This window comes from Oncorhynchus kisutch, unplaced genomic scaffold (genome assembly GCF_002021735.2).
Source record: "Oncorhynchus kisutch isolate 150728-3 unplaced genomic scaffold, Okis_V2 scaffold1791, whole genome shotgun sequence".
NCBI classification, from domain to species: domain Eukaryota; kingdom Metazoa; phylum Chordata; class Actinopteri; order Salmoniformes; family Salmonidae; genus Oncorhynchus; species Oncorhynchus kisutch.
The window spans coordinates 4,741-17,500 of record NW_022263736.1 but is presented as its reverse complement, the minus strand read 5'-3'; the positions used below and the strand labels follow the sequence as shown (position 1 = coordinate 17,500).

General features: G+C 42.9%; 1 protein-coding gene across 3 annotated transcripts in view; it reads right to left on the bottom strand.

Annotated features, from left to right (window-relative positions):
• The window catches only part of LOC116367852 (paired box protein Pax-2a-like), a 14,288-nt gene extending 2,339 nt beyond the window's left edge, over positions 1 to 11,949 (bottom strand). For 2 of the 3 annotated variants that reach the window (XR_004208466.1, XR_004208465.1), the window contains exons 1-3: positions 11,820 to 11,948; positions 1,886 to 1,972; positions 1 to 1,596 (exon numbers count right to left, since the gene is read on the bottom strand). The exon at positions 1 to 1,596 is cut by the window's left edge. Coding sequence is in view for 1 of the 3 variants with exons in the window: in XM_031819024.1 (XP_031674884.1) it covers positions 1,426 to 1,577; positions 1,886 to 1,972; positions 11,820 to 11,913 (333 nt within the window). In the remaining 2 variants the exon portion in view is untranslated. Of the gene's footprint in view, positions 1,597 to 1,885; positions 1,973 to 11,819 lie in introns of all 3 variants that reach the window. The other variant, XM_031819024.1, reaches the window with a different exon arrangement.
• Positions 11,950 to 12,760: the final 811 nt, after the last annotated feature.

Sequence of the window (12,760 nt, the reverse complement as noted above, 5' to 3'; positions counted from 1 at the left end):
TTAAAAACAAATACAAAATAGATTCTGCCTGATTATTTCTAGTATCCTGACAAATAAAAATGACAACAACAAAAAGTCAAGCATATTATTTGCAATTCATTAAGATGTCAAATAACAATTATAAAAACAAAATTAAAAAAAATATTTTAAGAATATATTTACTAGGGTTTTTTTTTATTTATTTTTTTAAACCTTGTAAATTAGAAGACCACGGTATGTCACAATGTCCTTCTCATTTATCAATTCAGCGTTTTTCTTGTTTACTTTCCCCTCCGTCTGATTGTGTATCACAGAGAACACCGCCTTTATAATCTTCTCCTGGCATCATCATCATCATCATCATCATCATCAAAACAAAAGCAACTGATTCCTTTAATCATGCTTGAACGTTTGGTTGGTTACAAATAAAATGTCTGTCCGTTTGCTTGTAATAGAGGAGTGGAACCAAGCTGCGGCAGCCTTAGTCGCTTCGACGCCAATGTCTTTTAGCTTTGATCTCATTGCACTGCCCGTAAGAGTAGAAGGTTCAGACCGATGCAGAAGGAAGGGGAACAACAGCCTGCTACTATACTGTCCTGGACTCTCAGCTCAGGACGGGTTCCTCCGTCAGCCGACAGATCAGTCAAGTAATGTAACGTTTTGATCCACGAAGGAGGAAAAACAAACGGAGGACCATTTACAAAACAGGAAAAGATACAAATTACTCCTTTTCATTTTCAAAACTTGTATTTTTTTTTTCTTTTTACCTCAGTAACCTCAGTAGTATCACGTATATATAGTCTTTCAAAGTCTCTAGTGGTAATGTACAGTCACGCAGATCAGAATGAAGAATTTTACATTTTTTACCAAATTCATGGTTGATGGGAAGTTGCCTGCATGGTATCCCGAACGATCAGGTAATTTTCTGTTGTGTGTAGCAGTGTGGTATCCAGGAGGACCGTTCTTCTTCTGTTGTGTGTAGTAGTGTGGTATCCAGGAGGACCGTTCTTCTTCTGTTGTGTGTAGTAGTGTGGTATCCAGGAGGACCGTTCTTCTTCTGTTGTGTGTAGTAGTGTAGTATCCAGGAGGACCGTTCTTCTTCTGTTGTGTGTAGCAGTGTGGTATCCAGGAGGACCGTTCTTCTTCTGTTGTGTGTAGTAGTGTAGTATCCAGGAGGACCGTTCTTCTTCTGTTGTGTGTAGTAGTGTGGTATCGAGGAGGACCGTTCTTCTTCTGTTGTGTGTAGTAGTGTGGTATCCAGGAGGACCGTTCTTCTTCTGTTGTGTGTAGTAGTGTGGTATCCAGGAGGACCGTTCTTCTTCTGTTGTGTGTAGTAGTGTGGTATCCAGGAGGACCGTTCTTCTTCTGTTGTGTGTAGTAGTGTAGTATCCAGGAAATGAAGCTGCCTGTTAGCTGTCTTTAACGGTATCACCTCATGCCCTCTGTTCACACCGGGGCAACATGGACGCTGCCGAAGCCATGGTTGTAGTCATGGTGTAGGTGGTGGTGGTGGTGGTGGTTGATTTGGTTTCCATGGTAACTAGTGGCGGTCATATGCCGTGGCAGCAGTAGGTGGTCCGGAACCTCTGGATGTGGCACTATAATAATAAGGGGAACCTGGAAGGTTAACAGAAGAAATGGACCGTTGGAAACAACATCCACCATAACCCACAAAACACTGTAATTATGTCTCCTGTTGTCTTCTCAATAACTCCTATTCTAACACTTGTATCCGTTAGCTGTTGTAAATTCATTATACCAGCCAAGTCTAATACAATAAAACAAATGTTGCAATGCATTTATTTTTAATTTTTTAATCATTTAAGGGATATGTTAAAAAAAATATATATATAATAACACTGTAGTGGTTGTGATATGCTGTAAGACTCCAGTCAGTCATACTCACTTAGTAATGCTGGGTTGCTGAACCGCCATGCCTCGTTGTAGGTCGTGTACTGTGGATGACTGTAAGGGTTTCCTGTAAACTCACTCCCTGTAAAACAAACAAAACAATTAGCATTTTTAAAGTCCCATTCCATTATCTTATGAAACTCTTTCACTTGCTAGCCATTTCCCATCATATATAACATATGGGGGTAATTCAATAGTCATTTAGCAGGGTAGTCTAGTGGTTAGAAAGTTGGACTAGGAACCGGAAGGTTGCAAGTTCAAACCCCCGAGCTGACAAGGTACTAATCTGGCAGTTAACCCACTGTTCCTAGGCCGTCATTGAAAATAAGAATTTGTTCTTAACTGACTTGCCTGGTTAAATAAAGGTCAATTTAAAAATTAAAAATGTATGTGAGACTAGTCAACCAAGTCATTTAGTTCTTATCATTTCTCTCCATTTAATTTTAATGATGCAAGACTGCTGTCATAGTAACTACTGTCCTGTACCTCTTCACACCTGCTGTCATAGTATCTACTGTCCTGTACCTCTTAACACCTGCTGTCATAGTATCTACTGTCCTGTACCTCTTAACACCTGCTGTCATAGTATCTACTGTCCTGTACCTCTTAACACCTGCTGTCATAGTATCTACTGTCCTGTACCTCATAACACCTGCTGTCATAGTATCTACTGTCCTGTACCTCTTAACATCTGCTGTCATAGTATCTAATGTCCTGTACCTCTTAACACCTGCTGTCATAGTATCTATTGTCCTGTACCTCTTAACACCTGCTGTCATAGTATCTACTGTCCTGTACCTCTTAACACCTGCTGTCATAGTATCTACTGTTCCGTACCTCTTGACACCCACTGTCATAGTATCTAATGTCCTATACCTCTTAACACCCACTGTCATAGTATCTACTGTCCTGTACGTCTTAACACCTGCTGTCATATTATCTACTGTCCTGTACCTCTTAACACCTGCTGTCATAGTATCTACTGTCCTGTACCTCTTAACACATGCTGTCATAGTATCTACTGTCCTGTACCTCTTAACACCTGCTGTCATAGTATCTACTGTCCTGTACCTCTTAACACCTGCTGTCATAGTATCTACTGTCCTGTACCTCTTTACACCTGCTGTCATAGTATCTACTGTCCTGTACCTCTTAACACCCACTGTCATAGTATCTACTGTCCTGTACCTCTTAACACCTGCTGTCATAGTAACTACTGATCCCGTACCTCTTAACACCTGCTGTCATAGTATCTACTGTCCTGTACCTCTTAACACCTGCTGTCATAGTAACTACTGTCCTGTACCTCATAACACCTGCTGTCATAGTATCTACTGTCCTGTACCTCTTAACACCTGCTGTCATAGTATCTACTGTCCTGTACCTCACCTGCTGTCATAGTATCTATTGTCCTGTACCTCTTAACACCTGCTGTCAAAGTATCTATTGTCCTGTACCTCTTAACACCTGCTGTCATAGTATCTACTGTCCCGTACCTCACCTGCTGTCATAGTATCTACTGTCCCGTACCTCATAACACCTGCTGTCATAGTAACTACTGTCCTGTACCTCATAACACCTGCTGTCATAGTATCTACTGTCCTGTACCTCTTAACACCTTCTGTCATAGTAACTACTGTCCTGTACCTCATAACACCTGCTGTCATAGTATCTACTGTCCTGTACCTCTTAACACCTGCTGTCATAGTATCTACTGTCCTGTACCTCTTAACACCTGCTGTCATAGTAACTACTGTCCTGTACCTCATAACACCTGCTGTCATAGTAACTACTGTCCTGTACCTCTTAACACCTGCTGTCATAGTAACTACTGTCCTGTACCTCATAACACCTGCTGTCATAGTATCTACTGTCCTGTACCTCTTAACACCTGCTGTGATAGTATCTACTGTCCTGTACCTCATAACACCTGCTGTCATAGTAACTACTGTCCTGTACCTCTTAACACCTGCTGTCATAGTATCTACTGTCCCGTACCTCACCTGCTGTCATAGTAACTACTGTCCTGTACCTCATAACACCTGCTGTCATTGTAACTACTGTCCTGTACCTCATAACACCTGCTGCCATAGTAACTACTGTCCTGTACCTCTTAACACCTGCTGTCATAGTATCTACTGTCCTGTACCTCTTAACACCTGCTGTCATAGTAACTACTGTCCTGTACCTCATAACACCTGCTGTCATAGTATCTACTGTCCTGTACCTCTTAACACCTGCTGTCATAGTATCTACTGTCCTGTACCTCACCTGCTGTCATAGTATCTATTGTCCTGTACCTCTTAACACCTGCTGTCAAAGTATCTATTGTCCTGTACCTCTTAACACCTGCTGTCATAGTATCTACTGTCCCGTACCTCACCTGCTGTCATAGTATCTACTGTCCCGTACCTCATAACACCTGCTGTCATAGTAACTACTGTCCTGTACCTCATAACACCTGCTGTCATAGTATCTACTGTCCTGTACCTCTTAACACCTTCTGTCATAGTAACTACTGTCCTGTACCTCATAACACCTGCTGTCATAGTATCTACTGTCCTGTACCTCTTAACACCTGCTGTCATAGTATCTACTGTCCTGTACCTCTTAACACCTGCTGTCATAGTAACTACTGTCCTGTACCTCATAACACCTGCTGTCATAGTAACTACTGTCCTGTACCTCTTAACACCTGCTGTCATAGTAACTACTGTCCTGTACCTCATAACACCTGCTGTCATAGTATCTACTGTCCTGTACCTCTTAACACCTGCTGTGATAGTATCTACTGTCCTGTACCTCATAACACCTGCTGTCATAGTAACTACTGTCCTGTACCTCTTAACACCTGCTGTCATAGTATCTACTGTCCCGTACCTCACCTGCTGTCATAGTAACTACTGTCCTGTACCTCATAACACCTGCTGTCATTGTAACTACTGTCCTGTACCTCATAACACCTGCTGCCATAGTAACTACTGTCCTGTACCTCTTAACATCTGCTGTCATAGTAACTGCTGTCCTGTACCTCATAACACCTGCTGTCATAGTAACTACTGTCCTGTGCCTCTTAACACCTGCTGTCATAGTATCTACTGTCCTGTAACTCATAACACCTGCTGTCATAGTATCTACTGTCCTGTACCTCTTAACACCCACTGTCATAGTATCTACTGTCCTGTACCTCATAACACCTGCTGTCATATTATCTACTGTCCCGTACCTCTTAACACCTGCTGTCATAGTATCTACCGTCCTGTACCTCTTAACACCTGCTGTCATAGTAACTACTGTCCTGTACCTCTTAACACCTGCTGTCATAGTATCTACTGTCCTGTACCTCTTAACACCTGCTGTCATAGTATCTACTGTCCTGTACCTCTTAACACCCGCTGTCATAGTATCTACTGTCCTGTACCTCTTAACACCCACTGTCATAGTAACTACTGTCCTGTACCTCTTAACACCCGCTGTCATAGTAACTACTGTCCTGTACCTCTTAACACCCGCTGTCATAGTATCTACTGTCCTGTACCTCTTAACACCCACTGTCATAGTAACTACTGTCCTGTACCTCTTAACACCTGCTGTCATAGTAACTACTGTCCTGTACCTCTTAACACCTGCTGTCATAGTATCTACTGTCCTATACCTCTTAACACCCACTGTCATAGTATCTACTGTCCTGTACCTCTTAACACCCACTGTCATAGTATCTACTGTCCTGTACCTCTTAACACCCACTGTCATAGTATCTACTGTCCTGTACCTCATAACACCTGCTGTCATAGTATCTACTGTCCTATACCTCTTAACAACCACTGTCATGGTATCTACTGTCCTGTACCTCTTAACACCCACTGTCATAGTATCTACTGTCCTGTACCTCATAACACCTGCTGTCATAGTATCTACTGTCCCGTACCTCATAACACCTGCTGTCATAGTATCTACTGTCCTGTACCTCTTAACACCCCCTGTCATAGGATCTACTGTCCTGTACCTCTTAACACCTGCTGTCATAGTATCTACTGTCCTGTACCTCTTAACACCTGCTGTTATAGTATCTACTGTCCCGTACCTCTTAACACCTGCTGTCATAGTATCTACTGTCCCGTACCTCTTAACACCTGCTGTCATAGTATCTACTGTCCTGTACCTCATAACACCTGCTGTCATAGTATCTACTGTCCTGTACCTCATAACACCTGCTGTCATAGTATCTACTGTCCTGTACCTCTTAACACCCCCTGTCATAGTATCTACTGTCCTGTACCTCTTAACACCCACTGTCATAGTATCTACTGTCCTGTACCTCATAACACCTGCTGTCATAGTATCTACTGTCCTATACCTCTTAACAACCACTGTCATGGTATCTACTGTCCTGTACCTCTTAACACCCACTGTCATAGTATCTACTGTCCTGTACCTCATAACACCTGCTGTCATAGTATCTACTGTCCCGTACCTCATAACACCTGCTGTCATAGTATCTACTGTCCTGTACCTCTTAACACCCCCTGTCATAGTATCTACTGTCCTGTACCTCTTAACACCTGCTGTCATAGTATCTACTGTCCTGTACCTCTTAACACCTGCTGTTATAGTATCTACTGTCCCGTACCTCTTAACACCTGCTGTCATAGTATCTACTGTCCCGTACCTCTTAACACCTGCTGTCATAGTATCTACTGTCCTGTACCTCATAACACCTGCTGTCATAGTATCTACTGTCCTGTACCTCATAACACCTGCTGTCATAGTATCTACTGTCCTGTACCTCTTAACACCCCCTGTCATAGTATCTACTGTCCTGTACCTCTTAACACCTGCTGTCATAGTATCTACTGTCCTGTACCTCTTAACACCTGCTGTCATAGTATCTACTGTCCTGTACCTCATAACACCTGCTGTCATAGTATCTACTGTCCTGTACCTCTTAACACCCACTGTCATAGTAACTACTGTCCTGTACCTCTTGACACCTGCTGTCATAGTAACTACTGTCCTGTACCTCTTAACACCCCCTGTCATAGTATCTACTGTCCTGTACCTCTTAACACCTGCTGTCATAGTATCTACTGTCCTGTACCTCATAACACCTGCTGTCATAGTATCTACTGTCCTGTACCTCTTAACACCTGCTGTCATAGTATCTACTGTCCTGTACCTCATAACACCTGCTGTCATAGTATCTACTGTCCTGTACCTCATAACACCTGCTGTCATAGTATCTACTGTCCTGTACCTCTTAACACCTGCTGTCATAGTATCTACTGTCCTGTACCTCTTAACACCTGCTGTCATAGTATCTACTGTCCTGTACCTCTTAACACCTGCTGTCATAGTATCTACTGTCCTGTACCTCTTAACACCTGCTGTCATAGTAACTACTGTCCTGTACCTCTTAACACCTGCTGTCATAGTATCTACTGTCCTGTACCTCTTAACACCTGCTGTCATAGTATCTACTGTCCTATACCTCTTAACACATGCTGTCATAGTATCTACTGTCCTGTACCTCTTAACACCTGCTGTCATAGTATCTACTGTCATATACCTCTTAACACATGCTGTCATAGTATCTACTGTCCTGTACCTCTTAACACCCACTGTCATAGTATCTACTGTCCTGTACCTCTTAACACCTGCTGTCATAGTATCTACTGCCCTGTACCTCATAACACCTGCTGTCATAGTATCTACTGTCCCGTACCTCGTCTATATTCCACATCATACAACTAAATAAACAGTGTGATTTTAACACATTTGCTAGCATCCTTTCTGATGGCATTATGAACTCTTGTTATAGACTTCCTCCGAGGAAAGGCAACCCTTTTCTATAGATCTGTGCCACAGAATTTCAGTGCGGGCAGGAAGTAACTTAGACCATGCCAGTGAGCAATGCTGTTGGTCCAACACGTTTTATTATTGTATGAGACAATACAAGGCTGAGATTTTAACAGTGTTTGGGGCCTGTCACTAAATCTTAGCGTCTGTGGGTCAGATAAATGAAGGGTTTAAAGGCGAGCCACCAGCACCATGTTACTGCTGGTGGCTCGCGACTGATGAGAACGACTGAGTGATAAAAAAATATATATTTGATAAGATGTGGTGACAAAAAACACATTGTGTTCTCCATCTCCAACCAGATGAACTGACTGCCATGGAAATAATAGAGAGCACATTACATTACAGTCACTTTACACTGTGGAAGTACTCATGTAATCACAGTCACTTTACACTGTGGAAGTACTCATGTAATCACAGTGACTTTACACTGTGGAAGTACTCATGTAATCACAGTCACTTTACACTGTGGAAGTACTCATGTAATTACAGTGACTTTACACTGTGGAAGGACTCATGTAATCACAGTGACTTTACACTGTGGAAGTACTCATGTAATCACAGTGACTTTACACTGTGGAAGTACTCATGTAATTACAGTGACTTTACACTGTGGAAGTACTCATGTAATTACAGTGACTTTACATGTGTAGAACACTCATGTAATTACAGTGACTTTACACTGTGGAAGTACTCATGTAATCACATTGACTTTACACTGTGGAAGTACTCATGTAATCACAGTGACTTTACACTGTGGAAGTACTCATGTAATTACAGTGACTTTACATGTGTAGAAGTACTCATGTAATCACAGTGACTTTACACTGTGGAAGTACTCATGTAATCACAGTGACTTTACACTGTGGAAGTACTCATGTAATTACAGTGACTTTACACTGTGGAAGTACTCATGTAATTACAGTGACTTTACATGTGTAGAAGTACTCATGTAATTACAGTCACTTTACACTGTGGAAGTACTCATGTAATCACAGTGACTTTACACTGTGGAAGTACTCATGTAATCACAGTGACTTTACACTGTGGAAGTACTCATGTAATTACAGTGACATTACATGTGTAGAAGTACTCATGTAATCACAGTGACTTTACACTGTGGAAGTACTCATGTAATCACAGTGACTTTACACTGTGGAAGTACTCATGTAATCACAGTCACTTTACACTGGAAGTACTCATGTAATTACAGTGACTTTACACTGTGGAAGTACTCATGTAATTACAGTATAAGAGTTATAATGTACATATCACAAACAAACATAAATACTATATTTTAACCATTTGACTGCCCAACGTCAAAACACCATGTGTATTAACCAGACAAAGACCACATCTCTTTGTGTTTGATTCATATTCCACAGTAGCAGTTACACTGCCTTCACAAGGTATTCACACCCCTGGACTTTTTCCACATGTTGTTGTGTTACAAAGAGTCATTCAAATGGATTGAATTGTATTTTTTTGGGTCAATTATCTACATACTGTAACGTCAAAGTAGAAGAAAGATTCTAACATTTGTATAAAATAAAATAACCCTCCCCCCCACCAATTTACATAAGTATTCACACACCTGAGTCAATTCATGTTAGAATCACCTTTGGAAGTGATTTCAGCTGTGAGTCTTTCTGGGTAAGTTTCTAAGAGCTTTCCACACCTGGATTGTACAATATTTGCTCATTATTTATTTGTTTAATTCTTCAAGCTCTGTCAAGTTGGTTGTTTATTCTTGCTGTATTTAATAACTGTACCATGCTCAAAAGGATATTCACTGTCAACCAATAGCTGCCGTTCTTTGCGAACCATTTGGTAGAAAAAACCCTCCCTGGTCTTTGTGGTTGAGGGACCAGAGGGAACAGAAGTGGGGTGGTCATTTAAAAATCATGTTAAACACTACTATTGGATACAGAGTCCATGCAATTTATTATGGGACTCGTTAAGCTCGTTTTTACTCCTGAACTTATTTAGGATCTCCGTAACAAAGGGGTTGAACACTTATTGACTCACAACATTTCAGCTTTTCATTTTTTATTAATTTGTTAACATTTATACATAATTGCCCTTTGACATTATGAGGTACTGTGTGTATCAGTGACACTGAATCCATTTTAAATTCAGGCTGTAAAACACCTCAAAATGTGGAAAAAGTCAAGGAGTGTGAATACTTTGTGAAGGCTCTGTGTGTGTTGTTGATACTCTATGCTGAAACTGAAATTAAAATCACCAGTGTGCATTACATCCAGTGGACAAAACAGTGATCAGACGGATGGACGCGGGAGAACGGGAGGAGAGCGGGGAGAGAGCGGGGGGAGAGCGGGGGGAGAGCGGGAGGAGAGCGGGGGGAGAGCGGGGGGAGAGCGGGGAGAGAGCGGGGGGAGAGCGGGGGGAGAGCGGGGGGAGAGCGGGGGGAGAGCGGGGAGAGAGCGGGGGGAGAGCGGGGGGAGGAGAGCGGGGGGAGAGCGGGTCTGAATCCTGAAGCCATTTGAGCATGCTGTAATCGGTTAATGATTTTCTAACACAGCTGTGCACTCGATTGGATTTCCTTTCCGCATGGGTTGATCAGCTCAAAGACAAATGGCGGTGCGTGCTGCCTGTGCTGGGTTGGGGTATACGTGCACAGGGAGGGGGGATACCAGGAAACAACCAGTGAATCAGTGCTGTAACCAGAATGCATCCTGTCCCATCCCGTCTCGCCCCAGGTTAGTGTCTGGTTGCTGTGTTCTGGCAGTGAAACACTAGCCCTGGCACAGCCTGACCCTCCTTAGAGAGATAGTGATTTAAATATTGACTGGCCTCCCATGCCTCCGCGTTGTGACCCTTCACTGTTTGTTGTGAACCTGAACTGCAGGTTAAGTAGAGGAGGAAAGGGAGGTGCTCTGACCACTGAGGAGGCCGAGTGGATGACTGGGAGGGAGACGGAGGAGAGGAGATCGCTAGCTGTTTATCGACGGCTCCTGGGAATGCCTCATGCACTGTATACACCACAGAGAGATAATGAGTTAAGATACTGGAGTGGAACTGAGAGGTCTTTTAACCATGTCTCTGTCTGTCTGTCTTTTAACCATGTCTCTGTCTGTCTCTGTCTTTTAACCATGTCTCTCTCTGTCTCTGTCCTTTAACCATGTCTCTCCCTGTCTCTGTCTTTTAACCATGTCTCTGTCTCTGTCTTTTAACCATGTCTCTGTCTTTTAACCATGTCTCTCTCTGTCTCTGTCCTTTAACCATGTATCTCCCTGTCTCTGTCTTTTAACCATGTCTCTCTCTGTCTCTGTCCTTTAACCATGTATCTCCCTGTCTCTGTCTGTCTCTGTCTTTTAACCATGTCTCTGTCTGTCTCTGTCTTTTAACCATGTCTCTCTCTGTCTCTGTCCTTTAACCATGTCTCTCCCTGTCTCTGTCTTTTAACCATGTCTCTGTCTCTGTCTTTTAACCATGTCTCTGTCTTTTAACCATGTCTCTCTCTGTCTCTGTCCTTTAACCATGTATCTCCCTGTCTCTGTCTGTCTCTGTCTTTTAACCATGTCTCTCTCTCTGTCTCTGTCCTTTAACCATGTCTCTCCCTGTCTCTGTCTGTCTCTGTCTTTTAACCATGTCTCTCTCTGTCTCTGTCTTAAACTTGTGTTTAAGATGGGAACACTTAACAGGACTCACCAGGAACCATTCCGGCCAGTCTGGTCAAAAGTAGTGCACTATGTAGGGAATAGGCTGCCATTTGGGACGCACATTCTAATCACACAAAAAGTAGACTCACCAGGAACCATTCCGGCCAGTTTGGTCAAAAGTAGTGCACTATGTAGGGAATAGGCTGCCATTTGGGACGCACATTCTAATCACACAAAAAGTAGACTCACCAGGAACCATTCCGGCCAGCCTGGTCAAAAGTAGTGCACTATGTAGGGAATAGGCTGCCATTTGGGACGCACATTCTAATCACACAAAAAGTAGACTCACCAGGAACCATTCCGGCCAGTCTGGTCAAAAGTTGTGCACTATGTAGGGAATAGGCTGCCATTTGGGACGCACATTTCTAATCACACAAAAAGTAGACTCACCAGGAACCATTCCGGCCAGTGTTGAGGTGGGGTAGCTGCCTTGGCCGGTGGGGGGTACGTGAGGGGGATAACCCGGTAGGGTTGTGTTGGCCATGTCTCGACCTGGAGAGAGAAAGAGAGAGAGAACAAACACAATCAATAGATGGTCCTCCAAGACAAAATACTAAACCACCCCTTAGAAACAGGACCAAACCATACATCTTAGAGGTTAGAAACAGGACTAAACCACCCCTTTATGGAGGTTAGAAACAGGACTAAACCACCCCTTAGAAACAGGACTAAACCATCCCTTAGAAACAGGACCAAACCACCCCTTAGAAACAGGACTAAACCACCCCTTAGAAACAGGACCAAACCATACCTCTTAGAGGTTAGAAACAGGACTAAACCACCCCTTTATGGAGGTTAGAAACAGGACCAAACCACCCCTTAGAAACAGGACTAAACCACCCCTTAGAAACAGGACCAAACCACCCCTTAGAAACAGGACTAAACCACCCCTTAGAAACAGGACCAAACCATACCTCTTAGAGGTTAGAAACAGGACTAAACCACCCCTTAGAAACAGGACCAAACCATACCTCTTAGAGATTAGAAACAGGACTAAACCACCCCTTAGAAACAGGACCAAATCATACCTCTTAGAGATTAGAAACAGGACTAAACCACCCCTTAGAAACAGGACCAAATCATACCTCTTAGAGATTAGAAACAGGACTAAACCACCTCTTTATGGAGGTTAGAAACAGGACTAAACCACCCCTCTTAGAGGTTAGAAACAGGAATAAACCACCCCTTTATGGAGGTTAGAAACGGGACTAAACCACCCCTCTTAGAGGTTAGAAACAGGACTAAACCACCCCTCTTAGAGGTTAGAAACAGGACTACACCACCCCTTAGAAACAGGACCAAATCATACCTCTTAGAGATTAGAAACAGGA